Genomic DNA, 24,273 nt, shown 5'->3' on the forward strand with positions numbered 1-24,273 from the left:
CGATGATGGGTGGAGCCGTCGCTGCCGACTATGGGTGTTCTTGGCTCTAGGAGAGATTACGTGAAAGAGAGAGTCTTGGGGGAGAGAGTGAGAGGGGTATTTTGGTCTGAAAATTTTATTTTTGGCTAATGTTGATAGAAATTAGTTTATGGGGTTAAAATGGAAAAATCATAAAATTTTGTGGTTATTTATGTAAATTGCCCAAATAATTTTAATATGAAGTAGAGACAAATATACATAAGACGCGCGTGAATTGTCTGTGACTCTGTGTAATGTGTTTAAGTGTTGTGTTTTTATTTTTTAAATTAAAAATTAATTTAAGGGTCAATCGTTGCGTCAAGACTTTTGGGTAGAACTAACATTGATCAAAACATAATTGGGCCTTGATACCTTGAAACCTAACCCGGCCTTGGACCCTGGAATTCAGGCCGAGGTCTGAAATTTTTGGGTTAACTCGATCAGACCAAGGCCGGGTCAAATTTTTTATGAGGCCTTTTTGCTTTTAGCATCTTGAACTTTAAAAAAAAAAAAAAGAGCAACTTGAACTTAAAGAAAAAAAAAACTTAAAATTCAATCAATCTTTAACTATATCTTGAATTAAATCAACATGATCATAAGAAATTTAAAGAAGAAATAATTAAGAAGATATCTTTCTTAAGAAATTTAAAGAAGAAATAATTAAGAAGATATCTTTCTACTTGCTTTATAAATATTATTTCAAGAAACTATTTTTTTAATTTTAAAATTGAGCCAATAAATGTAATAATTTTCTTTGTAGAGAAGAGTGCAAAAAAAAAATTATTGTCAATTACATCCTTTTAAGAAACTATAAAGATAAAGAAGTTAATTTTTTTCCTTAGAAAAATTAATAATTAATTAATTAATATTTAGACGATATTATTAATTATACCTCTTTAACATTAAGATTATCAAATATAGAATTCCTATAAAAAAATCTAAATTATAGGATGGTTATTAATTAGAGAAATATCTAGAAAATAGATTTTTCTATTATATATGGCTTAAAAAAAATTAATTCGAATATTATTGGGAAAATAACCAAAAAAAATTGAATCTTTCTAAAATATAGAACCCTAGATGACCTCCTAAATTTAGTTTATACTTAAAATCAACCGTACACACAAGTGACTTGTCAATCAACTCACTTTTTTTTTTAATACTGTTATACATGACTGTTATTGATATTACATCAGATATTACAATTAATATTTACAAACAGATTATATAATTGGGACATTCGTCATGGCATGTACTCCTCTAAAGCGAGACCCAGATTCTTTAAACTCTCTCTAATATTCGCGGGGTATCCACTTCACTCACATTTCGTGAGGAATAGACTGGTTCCACTCAATTATTTGATAATCGAGGGAGAACTAAAACTAACTATCATAATGCTTTTATGGAAGCTCAAACCCTTACTCTCAATATTGCAAGTGCAAGGGTTCTCCTACTGGATCAAAGGCCCATTGGTGTCAATCAACCCACTTAAACATTGGGATTGTGAAAGGCATAGGATATCTAAGATGTCAAAAGTAAATGATAAGTTGTAGTCTCCACAAGTGTATTTTTCACAAACACAAAGTTATAGAGCACATCAATTTAACTTTCTTCATACATAAAGTAAAACAAAAAGAGTTATTATTATTTGACTATTTTAGAAATTATAAAATATCAAATAATTATAAAAAATATTAGTGTATATTATTTTGCTACTATATCTTTGTAAAATTCTTCATTTTACTAATGTTTAACACTATGCCCTTACTTTAAAAATTAATTAAATTTTTAATAAAATAAAAGTCTAAGAAAAAAAAATCAAAGCCAGCTGAAGAATATGTGTGATTAATTATCTTTCTTCTGTGCTAAATTGCTAATCTTGCTCTCATCAAAATATCAAATTGAAACCGTTATTAAAGCTTGAAGATAGCAAATTGAAATTGCCATCAAAGCTTGAAGATTAATATGCTTTTTATCAATCTCAGTTTCTATTTTGTCAGAATCCTTTAAACTCGTAATAATAAAACCATCATTCCATAACCAAATCAAAATAATCAATTGAAAAACAAATCTCAAAAAAATAATATGTAAAACACACTTCCAAATTTATCTTGTATCCCTAGAGATAAATTATAAACAAAAATAAAGAAATTCCACACCCACGACTATCATGTAAATTCCTCCAATTCTTCTTTGAGATGACACTCATCAATGTCATGCATGGCTTGTATGCATTAAAAAATTTTAAGAAGAAGATGATGACACTGGATATTTAGGACTCACGTAATCCCTTTTTTTTTCCTTGTTTTTTAACCAATAATAACTGTACTGCCCTTGTAATTTTAGAGTACATACAATTATATCTTGGTTTTGAATGTAAGGATACTTTTACCCCTATAATGTTAGCATGACATCAATGTTGGATTATTTGTTTTGTGTTAATAAAAACATTGTAAAATAAAAGGTTTTTCAAAGATATAGTAGTCATTTGATATTTTATAATTTTTGAAATAGTTAATAGATAATAATCCAAACAAAAATGATTTGTTCTTTCACATTCTCATAGAAAATGTGAACCAAGTTTTATTAATTTTTGTTCCCATAAAATAGAAAATGACTCAAACGCATATTAGAATTCAATGCCGAGCTTTACTTTTGCCAAACAAATAATCAATACTAAGATTTATTTTGTGCTTTTATTTTTTTTTATTTCTCTTACCGAATAACCATTAATTCAGTACTCATCTAAATACTAAATCATTTTCCTTAAGACACACTTGACTTGAGTATAGTTAGGGATGGCAATAGGGAGGCGAGTTGAGGGAAGGGGACCGACATCTCGGTATCTATCCCCGATATCCCGCATATGTTCCTATTCCTTCCCCATCCATGTTAGAATTACCTGAGGGGATGGAATGGGGTCTCCAAATAATAACAAAGGGTCCCGAGAATCCTAGATCACCAAGTAGTTGATACGTTTTTTTAGTTTCTTAACTTAAATGAGAACGATCATGAATGGGTCTTATTTCATTCTACTCCATCAAACTTTGGGTATATATAATATTTAAATAATGCTTTTTAAAAAATTCAAATAATGTGATTTTTTATATAATATTGACGTGAATGTTATCCGTGAGCAATGATACATTGATACCTCTTGGTCACTAACTAAGGCATGAAAAACACTGCGAGCTAGGCTACTTTGCCCCTAATGACGCGATGTGCCACTAAGATATGATGAGATAAAGACAAGGTAGTTCTGGCTGCAGCGAAAATAATTTAGAAATGATAAGTGAGACCACGAGAGAGTGGCTTAGAGCTTGATTTGTGGATTATAAGTTTGCGAGGTTGTGGACTTTAGGCAGTGGTTAAGTTTAAATTACATTAAAGTCTTTATATTAACTAATATTTATCTTATTTGTATAAATATTTTGATATTGTTATTTACCTAAGTATCTAATATTTTACAATTTAAATTTTATTATTTATTCCATAATAATTCTACAAAAATAAAAATAAAATAAAAAATTAAAATGGGGAAAAGGGAAGATAGGGCAGTAATGGGGATTCCAACTTATTCTCATTCATTCCCTGAATAAGAAATTAGATAAAAAAATAGTGTTTTCCCTCCCTCAAATAAGAGATTAAATATAAAATTATCTATATACCCTTCTCAAATGAGATAGGGTTATTATCATTTCACTACTTCAAAAATTAATAAATATCAAATGACTACAAGAAGTATTGTCCCCTATGACTTTCCTATTATATTTTTACAAAAAAAATATCATTTTACTACTTTTCTGTTACAACCGTTAGTTGACTAACAAAATACCAATTTTACCCTTCATGATTAAAAAAAATATTTGAAGCTTATTTACAAAATCAGTTCTTTCACATTTATTGGATCATCCAAGTTTTATTTCCAACGTTAGGATATAGATATGGAATAATTTATAAGATAAATTTGTAATCAATATATCATAATTCTAGCAAAAAGAATTATGTTGGTATTTTGTATCTATTTTTATAAATGGATTACAAATTCGTCTTATTAATGATTCCATTTTTATATTTTAATGTTGGAAATGAAACTTAGATGATCGAATAAATGTTGAAGAGCTGATTTTGTAAATAAGCTTCAAGTATTTTTTTTTTTTAATCATAAAAGGTAAAATCGGTATTTTGTTAGTCAACTAACTGGTCAACTAACGGTTGTAACAGAAAAGTAGTAAAATGATATTTTTTATAAAAATGTAGTAGGAAAATGATAGAAGACAATACTTCTTGTAATCATTTGATATTTGTCAATTTTTAAAGTAGTAAAATGATAATAACCCAATGAAAAAAATCCCTCAAGACCCCATCCCCATAGGATTTTGCCTTCCCTAAGTGTGGTATTCTATGTTCTATACACAAAATTGAGACTAGTGTTAAACTTGAAGACGTATTGGTTACCTTAGCATGGGCTACTATAAGGATGAAAATGATAATTACCTTAAGGCCATGTTTGCTTCCAGGTAGAGGAGTGAGGAGAGGAAAAGAATTTGATTTTTTTTTTCCACTTTCCACTGTTTGGTTGGATCAAAGTTTGAAGGAATTGAATTTCCATTAAAATTCAATTTTCATCAAATTGAAGAACTTGTATTCCGCATCAATGGGTAAGGATTTCAAATTCCTCATCTATTGGATTATTAAATTTCAATATTATCCTCTACATAAAATTAATTTTAAATAAGTTAAAGTGCAAATAATTTATATTTATTTTCTTAAATTAATAGGATAAACTTATTTGAAAAAAGAAAAAGTAGTAAAGTGATCGTCGGACAGTCACCGGAGACTCGTCGGAGTTACACCGGAGACGCGCTTCACCCAAAATCGGTACCAATGGAATCCTCATGAGCCGATCTACAACTCCATGAAATTAGAAATGCTAATACACGTTGTTATTTACCTCAAATCGTGTTTACATGTTTGGAAAATTTTTAACTCTCATATTTTCGACCATATACTGTATTTTCTGCAAGATAACACTTCCCATGAGTAAATCGTCCATTTTCGATCATTATTATGTATTTAATGCAATAAAATAAATGGCGGTCAATGCCGGCGGCGATCAACTGTTGTGGAGGACCTGATGCTGTAATTTAAAAATAAATAAAATTCTCTATTTAACTGGGTAATTTCAATAGCTAATATATTATTATTTTCAATAATTATAAATATTTAAAAACTACCTTAAATATATAACTAGTTATTGCAATGTTACTTATTTTGATTATAAAATAATAATGAATTAATTAAAAATATAATATAAAATTAAAGGTTTTGTTATTAATTTATTTTCTAGATTAAATTAATTCATAGTTTAATTATTTTTTATTTATTAACAATATTAACATGAAAGATGATGGATATATTTATCCAAATAAAAAATATATAATATTTTTTCCTTTCAAATTTAATGTGAAACCAAACAATAATAATTAATTTTTTCGCTCCTCTCCTTCAAAGTTCAAACCAAGCACCACCAAACTCTTTTTATCCTCATTTATTAGAACAAAAGTGCATAAATTATTTACAGACGGCTGTCATAGGGCCACGTAGAAAAAGGCTTTTAAAATTTGGCCTCAATACGCAGCGTTTTCTCACTTTGTGGTTTCTAAAGAACCGTCAGACAAAAGACGTGTGTTATTTTATTTTATTTTGTTTTTTTTTTTTTTTAATAACGAAGACGGTGCCTGGTTAGGTGAGCTTGCGAATTACATGTATAGCAGACATTACTCCATTTCACAAAACTGAAGAAGACGAAGAAAGAAAGATGGCCGTGATGGAGAATTCAAAACCAACGGTGGAGATCAACGCACTGAAGTTCACGTATCCGGGAATCGACGGCCATCCTCCGCCGGGGTCCACTCCATTAATCAACGATTTCACTCTCACTCTCAATGCTGGAGACCGGTGCCTCCTCGTTGGATCCAACGGCGCTGGTTTATTCCATTTTTCCTCTTCTTTTACTTTAATTGTTTGTCATAAACTGAAAAAAAATGATAATTATTTATTTAATCGATTAAATACAGGAAAAACAACGATATTAAAGATAATTGGAGGGAAGCACATGGTAGAACCAGAAATGGTGAAAGCACTGGGAAGGTCTGCTTTCCACGACACCGCTTTGACTTCGTCTGGTGATCTCTTCTATCTTGGAGGAGAGGTTGGTTATTTTTATTTTATCTTTTAATTTTTAACCCCAAAAAAAAAGTTTATTTGAAATTCTCACTAAAATATAAATTCAGTGATCCAAAGTGAATCTTGACTTGCATTGGATGAATGTGACTATATTTTGTTGTAGCAATATCATATTGAGTTAGCGTTTGTTTGAGATTTAGGTTTCATGGTTTTTAATCCACCACTGCTGTGAACATTGAAATGGAATCATTTGTGGCTAATTGTTAGCTAAAGAGTGTCTAGCAAACTCCTTAATGGTTGTGATTTCAAAATTAAGTGGAAGCATGATAATTAAACCAAATATAGCTATGTTTTTGCAGTGGAGGCGAGAGGTTGCATTTGCTGGGTTTGAGGTTCCGATTCAAATGGATGTGTCAGCGGAGAAAATGATTTTTGGAGTTGCAGGAATTGATCCACAGAGAAGAGCTGAACTGATCAAGGTGAAAATCTTATGACTTCTCTTTTAATCGTAGCTGCTAACCTCTATTGATTTCTGGGGCTTGGCCAGTATTTAAAAGGAAAAAATATATATATGCATCTTGTTTTCTTGATTGTTTAGGTGTTAGACATTGATCTATCATGGAGGATGCACAAGGTGTCTGATGGTCAGAGAAGACGTGTTCAAATTTGCATGGGCCTCCTCAAGCCATTCAAGGTATTTCCTTCTTTCAATACTTCAATTGTATCAGCTATATTTGGTTCATTCCTTATGCTTTCATTTTCTCGCTTTGTGGAATTCTTTAGAATCTTTATATTCTTAAGAATTTATTCATGTACCTTCCTCTTACCTAGGTTCTTCTTCTGGATGAGATAACTGTTGATCTTGATGTGCTAGCAAGAGCTGACCTCCTCAGGTTTCTGAGAAAAGAATGTGAAGAGCGCGGTGCCACAATTATCTACGCAACCCACATATTTGATGGTCTGGAGAACTGGCCATCACATATTGTATGTCTTGGTTTCTCGTTTTCAAGAACTATCTAGTATTGTAATAATATCTTCTTCTTTTTTGAGAAGGTAATAATATCTTTTAAATATGGGTTATTATATATACTTCTCACCGTCAAAACTCTTGCATTATCTGCAGGTGTATGTAGCTCATGGGAAGTTGCAATTAGCAATGCCGATGGATAAAGTTAAGGAGGCTAGCAAGTTGTCACTAATGGTTAGCTTTCCATATCTAAACATGGAATCTTGACTTTCTGCCCTTGCCTTTTCATCGTTGATTGAGATGGCTTTTCTTAGCTTATTTTAATTTGGATTCTGTGCTTACTTTCTTAGTTAAAATTGCATAACTTGCAGAGAACAGTGGAGAGTTGGCTGAGGAAGGAAAGAGATGAGGAAAGGAAGAGAAGGAGAGAGAGAAGGGCGAGTGGTCTTCCAGAATTCGATAAACAAATTCACGGAAGCCGTGTAACTCGGGATCCTGCCCAGGCCGCGGTTCGTGTAATGAACAATGGTTGGGCAGCAGGAAGGCTGCACTCCACAGTTGCCGGTGAAGAAAACTTTGTTCTTAGCACAAACAGAGTTCTGAGGTAGTATATTTGTTTATCTCGAGCTCAAAACAGGTTCTGTTGCCGCATTGGTACATAGTTAAAAAATTGGTTTTGAAGATTATAGCAGGCTCTCAATTGCCTAGGCTCTCTCATCCAGCAGAATGACAGTTGACAGAACAGGCAAATTGTGCTAGCGAATGTGCATCGTCTATCTGTATCACAACTGATTTATTTATACGTGTCTTCTATTGTTCCTTTTGAATCTGAGTTTACACAATTAAATCAAATGTAATCAGCAAAGATCATCTGATTTATTTAACGAAATCAGATGGATTATCAAGTCTTTGCTCTTTGAGCTCTCAATATCAATAAAATTACAATGTAACGTGATTTGAGAATGTATGAACTTAATTCAATTGCCATTGCTCTGTGTCATTGCTTCCTCAAAGCTTGACTTGGCGGTGGTCGGCGTTGTGGTCGTGTATGTAAATCAACGATGCGATATATGGTTTTTCTGGAGACAAAGCAATCGGCCGTCTTAGCTCAGTCGGTAGAGCGCATGGCTTTTAACCATGTGGTCGTGGGTTCGATTCCCACAGACGGCGTATTTCAGTTTATTTTCTACCTTTTTTTTTTTGGCCCTTATCATAGTCGGCCCATAAGCCTGATTACTAGGCCATATTTGTTGCTTTTTCTTTTTTTTTTCCTCTTAAAAAAAAAAAATCCCATATTTTGTTTCTTATTTTTGAAAGCTTACAGTATGAATTAATTGCCTTTACTATGGTCGTTATAATTTGTATTTCTTTAGGTAAATTTGGTTATAACACAAATCTAAGAGATTCGTTTGCATTCTATCATTTTCCTATTTCACAATCTCTCTGTTTTATTGGTAACCAAACACCAAGAATGCAGCATAAACACATAAATATAAACTTTATTTCAAATCCAAATTCATCTTTAAACTTCTTATTATTGCAAAATGCCCCACCACATTCAGCTTTTGTAAATGGACAAAAGCACGGTCTCAACCATGTTCATTTCACTTGAATGTGAGGACGCTACAACAAGCGGACGAGAGTTTCTTTATAATAAATTCATTTCAGTGATATTTACCAATTCCAGTATGAATAAATCCTAGTTAACAGATACTTATTAATTAAATTCAAATTCTTATTCCCTTGCGGGCCATTAGTCGCTATGAGTCTACTGCACACACTTATAATATACATACATACATAGGTGTAGATCTATCTTATCCGCTTAGCTGCATATACTTATAGGTCATGTTTGGTTTGAAGAAAAGGGAGGAGATGAAAAGAGTGGAATGGAGAGGAAGGGAGAAGAAAGGAATGGAGAAGAGTAGTGAAATTAGATTTTGTTGTTTGGTTTGATATAAAATTTAATAAGGAAATGAATTATAATTTTTTTCTTTAGACAAATTTATCATTTTACCTTAAATATTAAACTATTTATATGAGTAATAATATGTATATATATATATATATAATAAAATGGCGGTCCAGTGGCCGGCGGCGGAGGTCCGGCGACTTTCCGGTGAAGCCCGACGGTGGTACAGTGACCTTCCAGCATGGTCCGGCGGTGGTTCGATGAATTTTCGGTGGATGTCCATTTATAATATTAAATCAATAAAATAAAATTATAAATAATTATTATTATTAATGGCATTAAATAAGTTAAAAAATTGAAGGGTAATTTTAGAAACTTTAGTTTCTAATATAAGAGGAATTTAAATTCTTTACTATTTAGTATGGAATTCAAATTCTACATTATGATGGATATTAAATTTTAATGGAAATTAAATTCTTATATATTTTGTCAAACCAAACAATAGAAATAAAAAGAAAATTTAAATTAATTTCCTCTCCTACATTCTCTCCTCCCAACCAAATACCACCATAATATATATACATGAATAGATAGATATAAATCTATCTCATCCATCTAGTGGCTCCTTTTTTAACTCAGTGATTCATTAACTCTGTGGTTGGGCGCAAGTCATTGATTTAGATCCGATAAAAGGCTTTTTGGCCTTTTTCATTTAAAAAAAAAAAAGTCAAGCGGTAATGTTCATATTAAAAGGGAGAATAAAAATAGTTTTGATTTGTAATTAAAAAAAAAGTAATGTCAATTCGTAATTAAAGAAAAAAAAAGTAATTTCTTTAGAATGAGTAAGAGTATAGTAATTACAATAGTAATTTGACTTCCAAAAGAAAAACAATTGGACTAAAACACTACTTTTTCATTATATTCTCACTATCAGCCTCTTCAATTTTATAAATTTTATTTTATGAACCAAAAAAAATTTATGTTCTTGTTGGTGCAAATTTTGTCCCAAATTATTATGTAGTAATTACAACAAATGATGGTCCTCTTAGGACTAAGCTTCCTTTTTATTGAATCTGACAATGATGAATTTCTTCTTTGGACCGGTCTTAATGGGTTTTTGGATTTTCTCCTATGAGTCTACTTCCTTAGGTGATGAGGACGAATTTGTCAGATGATACTCTACAAACACAAGAAAAATATTAGAGAATGTCTTTGCCTGCATAAACCTTTCAATGGTCAAACTAGCTATCGAATTTTTGGAAATATAAATTTAAAATAAAGAATTTTAGTGAGAGAACATAAGCATTTTCCTCTAGAATATTTTGTATGAGAATATAAGGCATATATATAGGCAAAATTGATTTGATTTGAGTCCTATTTACTTTAATGTCAAGCATCATTATATAAGAATAATACTTTAATGCAATGCAATATTGCAATACAATATACTACGAGCTGCCAAATGCACCCTAAGAGTTCTAAACGGATGTTGGAAGCTCTACTATTGGACTAATCACATTCGGCCCAAGCCACAATGCTAACCCATCCAATGGTCAGTGGGCTAAATACACAATCTTTTGTGTTCATGTAACCAGAAAATACAAAATTTAACATAAAATTGCACTTGCAAGTTCAAGTTGTAGCGGACAATTGCTAGCTAGGATTCCTGACTTTCAAACAAAACGAAAGGATCATCATCATCATCATCATCTTGGTATATATTCAAGTTCCTTTGTCGACTGTCCCTATACACCCTACAAGCCCATCTGTTAAATGGTTCTCAATCTTGTGTCAAGTGTACCAGCAAATAGAAAGATAGAACATATATATCCTAACAGAATTTTGTTGCCATGCCTTTAGGCTTCTGAAATCAAAATGTGAAGTGGGTCCATATTTGATATTACCTATTGTTTTTTTTTTTTTTTTTTTTTTTTTTTCATACCGAAGGTTCTTTATTGATGACATATTTGATAAGGGTATAAATGCCCGATATTTTGTACATGTATGTATATACTTTTCTTTCTGTACAAGCAGACGGGATTTCTTTTCTTTTCTTTTTTTTTTAATCTCTCCCTCGTTGGGAGCACGCACTTATCCTAACAGAACCTATCACCGGCCTATTGTTTACCAAAACTGTCACCTTTTTTTTTTTTTTTCCCTTAAAGTAAAATCGGAATACCAATGTATTTGAAACTTGGAAGGTAATTATGTATAAGCTTGAAATGTGAGTATCATGCCCCCCCCCCCCCCCCACCCAAAAAAAATGTCACATGTGATGTGATCATGTGTTTTTGTAAATAAAAGTTAAAAGTTACCGATTAAGTAGACGGTGTCATGTATTATAGCATTGTTTATAATTACATAAAAAATGTGGGATTTTGCTGCAAAAATAAAAGCCCCACAAACTTTATTCTAACAGTAACACCCTTTCTCTTTGTAGTTGTGAGTTGATTGCCCCCAAAACTCTTTGTATCGTATAAACACATTAACATTCTAAAAACACTAAGTGGGCATAGGAGGCAAAGTTTCACAAAGTAATTATTTCTGCTTTCAAGATTTTCTTTTAATGAACAGACCATTCACATTATGCTCGATTTTGAAGCGATCAAGTATGATAAAAATGCATGCATTTATGATGCAAAAAATATTAAAGCTCAGAACAAACGCACATGGTGCTCTGAACACATCCACCGACAAATGGGTGGCACTGTTTGCATTTTGCCCATTTCAAGATGGTTTTTGCCTTCAACAACTTTCAACTTGCCTCCACTCTTCTTGTTTGGTAATATTATTTGACTTGTCCTGAGCTTGAAGTATTACAAGTTTTCATGTAGAAAATTTGGTGAAATTATTATAATTAATATGTTAATATTCAAAAGAAATTAATTATCTCAAAGTATAACAACTTTAGCATTATTACTTATAACAACATTAGCATTATTACTTAACAATAGACATTTGAAACATTGAAGATTAATTATACCATATATAGTAAATCATATCAGCTGCGGGCTACATGTTTTTTTAGTTTGTTCCTGCAGCCACTTCAGCCACTACACTTTCACCCACGAGACTGGTTTTTACTATTACCACCAGCCCCGGTAAACAAGTCAAACAAAACAAAAACAGTAAAAACTGAAAATAAACAGAAGTTACCCCACCCACACACACTACATCCTTTTGTCACTTTTTTCTACTACCTATCACCATCATTTTGATTTTGACCCACTTTTACTTTAAAAACCTAACACGACCCCCCATAACCCCCTTTTCCTTCGCTTCAATTTTTTTTCCGGGAAAATAAAGGAGAAAAAAATCTTGGAAGGCGGGAAACATGAAAATGTTGAAAAAAGATTAAATATCACTAGACGCGGAAATTCTTTCCCGAAAAGGTTTGACCGAACTGCCAATTCGCTGGCGCCACGTTCCAAGAGGTTGAGGTCCTTCTGTCACTGCCCGTGACTCTAAACGAAAGTGCCTGGCCCACGAGCTGAGCGTTGGATTGCCAGTTTTGTCCCCAGTTGCGGCTCATGCTCAGCCATTGGGTGTTGGCCCCTTTCACGCTCACGCGCACGATATCCCCTGCGCCCGCGACGTTGGTGACCAAGACCAAGTTGAAGTAACGGAAACCGTTAATTGTGAATCTGATTCCGCCTCGCTTTCTGCAGGGCACCCTGCAAAGACAAAATAATAATTATTATTTAAAAAATGGGTAACGTCGCAGTTAAGACCTGCCATAACAGTGCCCTACGGTTTGAGGGCAACTTTTAGGCCCCGTTTGAAGACTAAAACCTTGACTGGTTAAAATAAATTAAAAAAATTAAAAAATAAATACTTCAGTAATTAGGTACAAGGTCCCAAAAAATGGTGAACAGACACACGCGTGGGAGAACGTGAACTGTGCCCCAGATTTTCTGACTTAGAACCACCACCCAATCCTGATTTTCCGGTAATATTTGAGAAACGTAAAATTACTAAAGCACCCTTATTTTATTTGACGACAATGTCCTCGTAGAAATTAAACAATTACATACATGCGAGCATATTTTAGTTATAAAAATAATTATAATTTAAACAACACCGAAAAGTACAAGGGTGAAAAGGGCACAAGGGCTGAACGGTTTGCCGTTGGCTGTGTTGGGATAAACGACATAAACTACTGATCAGTAAACTTATTTCCGGGTTCTGTTTGTTTGCGAAGAAAAGAAAAGGGAAAATATTAAAATAAAAACACACATTAAACAGCCCGACTTTTTCCCGGGTTTCCGGTATTTCTTCCAAAGAAGACATTCAAACAAAACTTGGAGACAAAGAAAAGAAACCACATATTAAATAAAAATGTAAACTTTAGCAGGGGCATTTGAGTAAAATCGACAGCAACTCTAACACTCACCTGCGGTAAGAAACGGGGACGATACCAGCGCGGTACTGGGCGAGCTTGAGGAACATAGGCATGGCCAGATCGAAATGAGGGCGAGGAGGGTTGCACCACCCGCCATTATCGGAGGGCTGAGCGAAGTTCGGGGGGCAAAAGTTGGTCGCCGTGATCAGAATGGCCGGGTTACCCGGGTTACACCATTGCGGGTCGCCGCCGCACTTTAACTCGAAGCACGCGCCGCAGCTCAAGCCGTTGTTGAACAGCGCCGTACTGAGAGCCGCCGTGTTCACTCCATAGCCCTGGCTGTACAGATTCCCGTACCCACAAGCACCACCTGCACAAAAAAATATATACACATATCACCGTTAGAAAAGTTCTTTGAAAAAAAAGAAAAAAAAGAAATGAGAAATGGAGAGATGTAAGGAGATAGAACTAAAGTATACCCATAGTGCCGGAAGCGTCGCTGCCACCGTAAAAAGTGGCGTGGGCCGATTGCCAGGGGCCACCGGCGAAGACACCGGGAATCTTGGCGTTGGCCGTCGCAAATAAGGAGAGTGCCACTGAGAAAAAGCAGAGCATTCTGAAAAGAGCCATTGTTGGAGTTGAAGAGAGGGAGACAGAGAGTTGAGTGAGTGAGTGAGTGAGCGCGCAGGAGGTGGCGAATGGAGAAAGCGGGAAGGAAGTGGGGGTACTTAAAGGGGTACGTTAGGGTAAAGAGTGAAAAAAGAAAAGGGTTAGTGAATGTGAATAGACACTCGAGAGTGAATGTAATTTAATGCCCCCATTTGTTACTGCTAGTCTTCGTCGTCTCTTCAGATCTATTCTTTTTTAATTTTAATTTTTTTTTGTTTTTAGTGGACCAATGGGGGATTACATGCGACCCCACACATGAGGGGTAGGGCGATCAAATGGATGGCACTGCCATGTGCTGGTTGATTGAAACACGGGGGCTTTGGTTTCTTCGTGTTCACACTTGATGCGAGTTTAAGCGTCGTTAGATGGTAATACTTTTAGGTTCATTGCTTTGACTTCTTCTATCATCCGTTACGTTGAATATATTCTATGGACTTAGTTGAGTGAATATGTTCTACTTTTTATGACTGGTGTTGTGAGTAAAAAGATGGTAAAGTTGAGATTCGGATTAGTTTAGTTGGTCCTCCTTCCTTTTTTTTTATTTTTTTTATTTTTTGTGGTTTTGGGCTCAAGCTCAACCAACAAAAAATAAATAACTAAAAATAATAATTTATTTAATGATGATAAATAATGATCATTGTTGATAATAAATTATTATTTTTAGTTTTTTTTTGTTCTTTGCGAATGCGTTTTTCGCTAATAATAATAAAAAGAGAATAAAGTTAATTTTAAGCTGATGATAATTAAGATAATATAGTGGGAACATGCGAGATTGGTAAGAATGTTGAAAATGGTAAGTGATGAATTTTATCCTTTTACGATAAATATTTTGTCAAGAAGATAAGTCGATTTGAATTCTTTAAATAGAAATATTAAACATATTAGGCAGCTTACGACATGCACTATCGCATATCATTTAATCAAGCCAACTTGAACCCACTTCACTTCGTTTCCAAGCGGCGCTATTATCTCACCGTTGGGATTTCATCACACTTTTGGCCTTATTTCATTTTTTTTTCTTTTATCTTAATTTTTATTATTTTCCAATATTATTTTTTTAACAATGACCTTTTAAAATGAAAACCGATGCCATGTCAAGGGACCCCAATGAAAAAAGCTACTCGCCAAAATTGGATGAAAATTAAAAAAGAAAAAGAAAAAGGAAAAAGCCCAAATGGAGAAAACCGCGTAAATTGTGGGGACCATTTTGTCCTTTCCTTGTGGTAACATAACAAAACCAACAGAGACCATGTTCGCATTTGGTATTTTGCTTGCTGCTCTGGATGCCCCTCACCGCCTCACGCTACGTGGGACCCGCGTATCCTTTTCGCGCGGCTACTCGCTTCCCCATTCTTTTTCCGTTCAGGCTTTTTCTGAATAAAAAATAATTATTTATTTATTTTACTATTTTACAGCATTTAATAAATTAATTATAGCAACTCTATCTAAGTAAAGGTCGAAAGGACGAGGGCGTGCCACGTCTTACTTTGTTCGGTGGGATTTTGGTTATTAAAGCTTCATTTTATGAATTTAAAATTTTATGAGTTTATAACAAAAACATATTTGTAAACACGGCATTAAAGGGGAATAAATTTTGATGGGTGCATAAAATTATTAGTGAGAATAATTCAGATTTTTTTTTTCAAATTAATTCAAGCATTCATGAAATCTGAACATAGAATTTGAGCCATAGAAAAACTGCTTCCATTTATGAGTGACAATAATGGAAAATTTATAAAAATAGCCAAAAAAATTAAGTATTTTTCAACTTTAACTCCTCCAAGTTTTTTCAATCAACATTAGCCAAATCACCAAATTGTGGATGAAATTACCCCCCTCATTCTCACGTTTCCCTCAAGCAAATTCCTCCCCCTCTCACCAAAATCTCATCACTGGAATCCCGTATACATCGTCGGCGGCGGAAATCGGCAGCGGAGGAAGTTGTCGGCGGCTGAAAGAAGCTAAATCACGTTAAAAATCGTCGGAGATCTCCAAAATCAAAGACAAAAATTGGAAACCCTAGGTGAGTTGTTATTGCCATTGTTGTTGTTGTTGATGTTGTTGTTGTTGTTGTTGTTTGGGCTGTTGTTGTTGTTGGTGGTGTTTAATGGCGGTGGTGGGTGACATGCATGTGGGAAAGGGAAAGGAAAGGAAGAGAAAGAGAAGAGAAAGGGAAGGGGAAGTGAAGGGGAGCATCTCGCGCGGGAGGCCGCGACTGTCGCACCAACCGTCATAACATAATTGAAGTACAACGGAATCCATTAAACCTATAAAAAAAACAAAAGAGATAAGATTTCACGCTATAAAACCTAGTAAAGTGAATATGTAGTGCATTTATGTGGATGAAATGAAGTATACAATTTTGGATTTGCTTCGTCTCATCGTAAGCTTCAAAACGATATATTATACGCCTAAAACGGACATATGTAGCCCAAGTTATTACTTTCGGAAAATAACTCAAATTTAGTGAGACAGGCAGTGGAACAGGTGCCTGTCTCACATAAAACCAGTGGGAACAAGTGAGACAGGCACATGTCCCACTTGCCTGTCTCACATAAAACCAATGATAATAAGTGAGACAGGTGCCTGTCACACATAAAACTAGTGGGCTTATATGTGCGACAAGCGCCTGTCTCACTTGTTCTGGGCTTCTGTTTTGCTCGATTTTTCAGGGGTTTCAATGATTGATTTTCATTTATCAACTCAAACTAACTACTTTAACACGTCACATTGTTTTGTTAATGAAAAATAACAACGTTTGCAATAAAAACTCACTTCAATTTTGAACCCAAATGATAAAATCAATAGATTAAAAGTTTAGGTTATGGTAAGAGTATAAACTAACCTTAAAAAACTCTCCAATTGATAATTATATCTTCAATTATGTAATGCTTGTTTGATAAAATTTGTTAATTTATTGAGAGTGATGGAGTTTGTTGAGTGATGAAGTTTGTTAAGTTGAAAAGAGAAAAGTGGTGGAAGTGCTAGAATTGAAAAGGGAATAGTGGCATGCCTTTGTAAATCTGATGAAAGTGATGAGGGTAATGTAGTCCAAAAATAGGGTGTTTGGCTAGTTATGATAGAAAAAACTTTGAGGGTTTAAAGTTGAAAAACACTTAATTTTTTTTGGCTATTTTTATAAATTTCCTGAGAATAATAAATATGTTCTTAAAACTCAATAAGAAACACTAATCTCCAACTTATTTTTTTGTTTTTTTTTTAAATACTCACAAGCATTTTGAAGTGTCACTTTGATGGGCAGTCGCATATTGGCATTAACCCTATTCAATATTACATCAAGCCATAATTCCTATCCATTTGTTGCCAAACATTCTTTTCAACATAGAATTTAAGCATTGCATTTACAATGACAAATTTCATATATTGCGACCATGAAAACAAAATACATAAAAAAATTTCCTCTACTTTTTTCATTAGATTTCCTGATGGTTTAATATTTTAATTTTTTTGTCAGATTCAATTTTTATTTCATTTATTCTTATTTTAGTTGTACCTACCAATTCAAATTTATCGGGTCGCTAAATCAAAGTTAAAGAGTCCTCGATTTTTCCTGATGTTTTTTTTTGAGTTTATCATTTAAAATTAAGACTCAAGTTAAGTTTGGTATTAAAGTTAGGGGGTGTTTGATTTACAACAATGGCAATATAAATTTACTCGTTATGTAAAATGGATTGATTCAGTAGTTGTGGGTGCTAATTAATTCAGTTAATAAAATCTTTTAAATGAAAATAAATGATATCCGATTCGCATTCCACTCACGTGGGAGAGAAAGAAATTGAATGTCACAAAATTATAATATAAAAAAATTATTCAGTAGTCGATAAACATTAATAATTTTAAAATAAAATTTTGTGATGTCTATCCTCACTAGGGATGGCAATGGGCACCGCCCGCAGCGGGTTTGCCATTACCAAACCTAAACCCGCACAAAATTTGAATTACCAAACCCACCCGCAACCCGCAGCGGGTTTTAACAATTACCAAACCCGCAATGGTATCCAGCGGATCTTTTGCGGGTTTCCGTATTTAAAATCACAAATATTTAATATATAAATTTATAATAATAACCTCAAGTTCCATATAACATATTCAATTTTATATTTAAACAATGTAAATGAAAAATTAAAATTTCCACATCAATTCAACACAAATTCTCAAATTTAAGTATAAATTATACAAATCTATTTAAAAAACACAAACTAATATCTAAAAATAATAATTACATTTCATATTATCATTTAAAACAAGATCAAAGAGAATATATTTATTTTATTCACCACCATAAGCACCCATCTAACACAATGCCTAAAATAATAATTAAGATTATTATTTTCAAATACTAATTCGAAGGGAAATGCCTTTAGTTTTCTTTAGGTTATGACTTTAGAATAAGAGATGAGCCATATACACACATACACAACTTTGAGCCTTTGGCTATTCGGTAATTTGATTAATTACATTATTTTCTTTATATATTTTTATATTTAAATTAAATTAACAATATTTGAAAAAAATTATTGCGGGTTTGGTGGATATCCATGCGGGTATCCACCGGGTATAAGGTTAATACCAAACCCACCCGCATCCATATGCGGGTTTTAATTTATAATACTAAACCCGCCCGCAACGGATAAAATTACCCGCAACGGGCGGGTTTTGGCGGGTGGGTTTGGGCGGGTTTGCGGGTACAATTGACATCCCTAATCCTCACGTATAGTGATGAGTATACTTTTGCATACGGGAAGGGTCACAACAAAGACAAAAAGGGCAATGTGGCCTCTCCCTCACCCCTTTACACCGGTAAGCCAAAAGGCCAAAGGAGAAATTTGCAAATGGTCATATTTCTAAAATATATATGATAATTTAATTGGGGGAAAAAAAAAGAGTCCAAAATCTCAAAACTCAAATGCATGTGAATCGAATTATTGTTTTGGTTTCTTCTTTCTTCCCCCAAACTTCTTCTCCCCAATCTAAAGAACCCACCTCCATGTGCCCTCACTAATTGCTTTATATTATTTTTAATTTTATTTCCTCCAATTTAAAATATATTTTTAATACATTAACGTATACTTTATAAATTCCATCCTTAAAATAAGATATCTTATAATTGTCTCATCTCTCGTGTACTCATGCATGTGTCGTGGATAATGTTTAATGTTAGTTAAGGATCGTTTATGAATAAAACATTTAAGAATATCTTGTATATCTTTTATTTTGGAGCTACTATTGTTGGGTTTCTTATCCATCTTTTTCTTTGTTATTTTAGTGGAATGAACAAGATTGATAGAATTCTTCAATGCTTATTGGATCGTTCATTCATATATACGAAATGTTTATTGGGTTTCTTGTTGTATGATAAAATTAATCAAGATTTTCTTATATTTTAAAACACATCTAAAATCCTTTTTAGTGTTAAAAAAGAAAAAAAAACTCGATTTAGCTAATGGGTCAATATGTTGCTTTCATCTGCAACAATTAATATTGTGCTACAACATTCCCAATTTCTCGTTGAACTATTGATCAGTCTCACCAACGGTGCCTCTGGTGTTTGGTGTTCATTAATTGAAATCAAAGATGCTAAGTAAGTTGCAGATATCGACAAGGGTTGATAACGTTTGGATCCCTAACATCTTATGTTCTTAAAAAAATAAGGACACTAATGTCTATTTATATAAAATAGGTCTCTGATTCTTATCTTTAACAATCACAACACAAGACAATATTTTCTTTAATCTGAATCCTAAATAAATATGAATTAATTTGACTAAATCTGCATGCATAAGTATATATCAATCTAAATAAATTGTTTATTTTTTAAGCACTTGATTCAAATATCTTAAAATTAAAAAAATTGATTTTACATATTTAACTTTATGAATATTATCAATAAGAAAAGATGTATAAGAATCTAATAAGATTTAAATATGACTCTTTTATGAATCAATTGTGTTTATCTAGATATAACTTATCAAGTTTTTAGCGTTAAGTTGTGAAACAGATGCATTTAAAATAACTCATCATTGAGTAAAATTGAGTCATACTTAGGTAGCATTTGTTTTTTTTGTCTGAAATCTAAATAAGTCTGAATTTTTTTAAAGTCTGAATACGAAAATCTAAATGACATTTATTTTTCTTTTTTTAAAATATTTGAATATAAGTGGGATCTTGTTTGTTTTTACAATAAAAAATATCTTAAACTTGGTTATTTGATATTTATGTCCTTATGCATTAAAACAAAAAAAGAGGATTAGATTTTATAGTTTAGGAAATAAGTTATTTTATAGAGATATTTTTAGAATATAATATTTACTTGTCATTCAAACCTTTTTCTATTAAGATAAAAGTCACAAAAGTTTATTTTTTCTATTCAGATGTAAATGTTTGAAAATCATACATAAGTTCCAAAAAACAAACAAGTATATTTTAGAAAAATGTCTGAAATTAATACAATTTCAGACTTTAGATATTTAACAAACAGTCTCTTAGTCTTCATACATAATATATAATAAAATACTAGCTAATAGGTATTTTGCTCATTTCACAAAGAGTCGAAGGCCTATTTGATATAAATGGACGAACTATAATCCTACTTTGTAAAAACTAAGAATGAAGGGACCCAAATGGTATCATACCGAATCCAAAAAAACAGTATAGAGAGTCCCAGTCACCGACGACCAACCCGATCTAGCGAATCGGCCACGTCATGGGTGTGAATTGAAGGAACTCCACCGACACATCACCAACCCCACGAACCCACAAGCATTGCCGAGACATGTGAAGGTGCCATCAATAAATATTCAATACTTGCTCAGATTTTGCTTCTTTCTCTTTTCACGTTCAATTGCTTAACTACTAATAATTATGCTCACGGTTGTTCTATTTGTGCCCAAATATTTATTAAAAGGCCATTGAAATGTCAAAACTCATAAGTGCTTTCTTTTGGTGGGGTTGTTAAGGACTTCTTAATTACTAGCTAGCTCTACAGTTGTTGCATGGAAAATATTTGTATAGTAGCTGGGTGGTTCGATCAGAAGAAGGTGAAACGTTTGGGTAGATCAAATTGTATATCGTAAAGGATGTAATTAGGTATTTATGTTATATTTGGAGCGTCTCTCCAAATTTATGCTATATCTCCCAAATTTTTTGTTACATGAATTGTATAGTAACCATAACCTGAATTAACTTAATTGACGTCCATTTTAATTGAACTATAAACGGGTAATTGTCGTTGTAGTGCCCTTGAGATCTATCCTCACTTTTTGAGTGATATTTTAAAACCATCATATTTCAACCATGTACCAAAGTCTAGCTCCGATACTATTTGGTAGAGGTTCTCCGATCTTGGTTGTCAACTCAAAAAATTAACAATTTTTTTTTTTTTGTGAAGTGGCTATCTATCAATGATGGGTGTCGAAGCCAACAAAAATAAATTCCTACTCTAAATAAATTGTGTATAGTAATTGAGCAGGGTCGTGTTCACAGAGATCGGTAATTAATTAAATCCTTTTGAAACGTAAAACGTAAAATGGGGGAATTGTTGACAATAATAAAAATCAAATTAAAATAACAAGAATGCAAATTAAAGTTGTAATTCAAATTAGAGAAAGCTCTGGTTGAAGGAATTAACTCAGCTTGATTCGACTACTGATCATTGATTCAAATATAGATTATTATTACTCATGAATAGACCGGTTATAGCTACTGAGACCCTCTAATAGCCAATCTCTCCTTAACTAGTCGATAACCAAGGTACGACCGTTGGTTATTTCCCTAATCAATAGACAACCCTAGATACGATCATAGAATTTAATCAATTGACAGCCTGAAAAACCAGAGAGACCCAAATCCTAATCAACACATATGATGATTCATTTAAATTAGATTGTTTATTCTCACAACACAACTCTCTGCTATGTTATTTGTCACAAGCATTAAATTCTTCATACGATGAATCCTTTAATTGACAATAGATTAAGTTGATAATTAAATAGTGGCCAATTACCTAATTAACAAACATAATCATGAAACTAATTCAGAGAATAAACAAATACCCAAAAAGTAATAAAACAATTAAAGCACAAGAAAGATCTCACAGTAGTGATGAATCAAAGCTTCGTTATCCTTCAACCAGAAAAATAAGTTTAGTTCTTCATAGAGAGGAGAGAAAAATTAAATCTAGGGTTTCTTTCTTTTTCTCCAATCCAAAAATCCCCCCTTTTTCACAATAGATTCCTCCCTTAAATACTCTCTCTCTCTTCTCTTTTAGAATTCTATTTAAAATAAAATCCTAATATCTGAAATATTAAATTCGTAATTACAAAAATAACCAAAAATACAAAACACGTTAAACTAAAAACTGCAGGTCCGCAGTTGATAGCACGCGCCCACGCCTTATCAACAAAGTTCTTCTGACGCTCATAATTTCTTCAAGGGAACAATCATCCTTAAACATCATCTTATAGCTCAATTTTATCATCAATCAATAGAATTGCATCTACAAAAGTAAAACACAAGTAAATCACTATTATTAAGTGCAAAACATTGATATTAAGGGAAGTAAATAATGCAAACTAGTGCATAAATTGCACTCTAACAAATTCCCCCACACCAAGATGATGCTTGTCCTCAAGCATATAACTCAAGACTAATCTCAAATCTCCACTAAATTCTCATCTCAACTCATCCAAAAATAATTTTAAGCAAGCATACCTCAAGAAATTAAGTCGATCAACATTCGAGAGACAAGGATTTTTAAAGCATAGAATCTCATAAGATAGAATAAGAACATTCAACCACCAAGAAGATCCATTCAAAATTCAAGTGCAACAAGATTTAATAACCCTCTCATTGACTTCACTCCATGCACTCAAAGTGTTTAGGGTGTCATTTATGCACTCAAATCAAATCAAAGAATGCTATTACCATAAGCTTGCTTATATATCACATCTCAATCCACAAAACATGAATAAAATGCAAAAATCTAAGGGTCTTAAAAGGGTTGTAATGGGGTTAAATGAAAAAGAAAGGTTTACGAAAGAAAAAGAGATCAAAACGAGAAGAATAAACTCATTGAATGAACTTATGATATCAAAATGCTTATTTCTACTCAAGTCACCAAGAATGTAAACATTTTTTTTCGATTTTTGGTTTTTTTTTTCTTTTTCCTTTTCTTTTCTTTTTTTTTCTTTTTTTTTGTTTGTTTTTTTTTTCGAATCAAACAAAAGAAACGAACCTTGCACAATTGAATTCAAGCATAATGCTTGTTGATCTAATTGAGAAACTTTAATACAAGGTAGAAAAAGCAACAAAATATATCCATACAATGAGTCCAAAAATCTCCTTAAATTGAGGCTCAAAAAGAAGAAAAATGGTTAAGTAGACGGAGAGAATTAGATGGGTAATGGTTAAGGCTCAAACAAAGGTAGCAAATAAAGGTCTTCGGGTAAAGAAAAAGGAAAATGCGAGAATAGAAAAATGGTAAATGGTTTGCCCTTATCATTTTAATGCATAAAATCCCGTAATGTGGCTTCAACATGCATAATAAAGCAAGCTCTAGAATAAACAAACTAGGATTGATATTCACATAACAAAAATAATTAGAGCAAAGTGGTTGCTCATAGGCTCAAATCCTCACAAAGTTGGTAAATTTGCCATCAAATCATGTACACTCTTCAAATGAATCAATCATCAATAGTGGTGTAGAATGAGATGAAGGTATGAATGAGATATAAAAGGAAAGGTAAAAATGATAATAAGTGAGAAAGATGTATGTAGTAAAAAAAAATGAAAGATAAAATGTGAGTGATGAAAGAGTATGATATGAAAAAAAAATAGATGTAAATAATTTGAGATAGATGGGAAAAAAAATAGTGAGAAAGAAAAGAAAAGATAAAATAATAATATATAAAGCATACTAACTCCAAAATCATTTAAGGATGAGTAGAGTGAAAATAAATGAGTAGAGTGAAAATACTACTTCCAGACATCAATAATGCAAAAATCCCTTCCCCACACCAAGAACTTACATTGTCCCCAATGTAAGATAATCAAAGCTCACATAAAAATTAAAACGTAAGGATAAAAGTTTAAGGGCAAAAAGAAACTTCCCTGAATTGTGAGCTTTGTTCCACATAACGTCTATGGGTTTGGCGGAAA

At 32.7% G+C, this 24,273-nt stretch overlaps 2 protein-coding genes and 1 non-coding gene across 3 annotated transcripts; 2 read left to right on the forward strand and 1 right to left on the reverse strand.

Annotated features, from left to right (window-relative positions):
• Nucleotides 1-5,733: 5,733 nt before the first annotated feature.
• LOC102620284 (ABC transporter I family member 20) lies at nt 5,734-8,129 on the forward strand. Its single transcript, XM_006480769.4, has 7 exons — nt 5,734-6,008; nt 6,099-6,232; nt 6,567-6,686; nt 6,806-6,901; nt 7,039-7,191; nt 7,331-7,408; nt 7,546-8,129. The coding sequence occupies exons 1-7, from the start codon at nt 5,840-5,842 to the stop codon at nt 7,780-7,782; spliced, it is 987 nt and encodes a 328-aa protein (XP_006480832.1). The 5' UTR covers nt 5,734-5,839; the 3' UTR covers nt 7,783-8,129.
• Nucleotides 8,130-8,271: 142 nt separating this feature from the next.
• On the forward strand, nt 8,272-8,344 carry TRNAK-UUU (transfer RNA lysine (anticodon UUU)). The gene has a single exon. It is a non-coding gene; the product is annotated as a tRNA-Lys (tRNA).
• Nucleotides 8,345-12,043: 3,699 nt separating this feature from the next.
• LOC102620571 (expansin-A4) lies at nt 12,044-14,175 on the reverse strand. Its single transcript, XM_006480770.2, has 3 exons — nt 13,908-14,175; nt 13,480-13,798; nt 12,044-12,760 (listed from the first exon to the last, which is right to left on the reverse strand). The coding sequence occupies exons 1-3, from the start codon at nt 14,056-14,058 to the stop codon at nt 12,451-12,453; spliced, it is 780 nt and encodes a 259-aa protein (XP_006480833.1). The 5' UTR covers nt 14,059-14,175; the 3' UTR covers nt 12,044-12,450.
• Nucleotides 14,176-24,273: the final 10,098 nt, after the last annotated feature.

The sequence above is a fragment of the Citrus sinensis genome, chromosome 6, assembly GCF_022201045.2.
Source record: "Citrus sinensis cultivar Valencia sweet orange chromosome 6, DVS_A1.0, whole genome shotgun sequence".
NCBI lineage: Eukaryota > Viridiplantae > Streptophyta > Magnoliopsida > Sapindales > Rutaceae > Citrus > Citrus sinensis.

Coding starts and splice junctions, on each gene's coding strand:
- LOC102620284 (XM_006480769.4), top strand. CDS start 5,840: ATGGCCGTGATGGAGAATTCAAAACCAACGGTGGAGATCAACGCACTG. Junction 6,009..6,098: donor CGTTGGATCCAACGGCGCTG/GTTTATTCCATT, acceptor GATTAAATACAG/GAAAAACAACGATATTAAAG. Junction 6,687..6,805: donor GAAGAGCTGAACTGATCAAG/GTGAAAATCTTA, acceptor TTGATTGTTTAG/GTGTTAGACATTGATCTATC.
- LOC102620571 (XM_006480770.2), bottom strand. CDS start 14,058: ATGGCTCTTTTCAGAATGCTCTGCTTTTTCTCAGTGGCACTCTCCTTA. Junction 13,799..13,907: donor CGACGCTTCCGGCACTATGG/GTATACTTTAGT, acceptor TTTTTTGTGCAG/GTGGTGCTTGTGGGTACGGG. Junction 12,761..13,479: donor GTCCCCGTTTCTTACCGCAG/GTGAGTGTTAGA, acceptor TTGTCTTTGCAG/GGTGCCCTGCAGAAAGCGAG.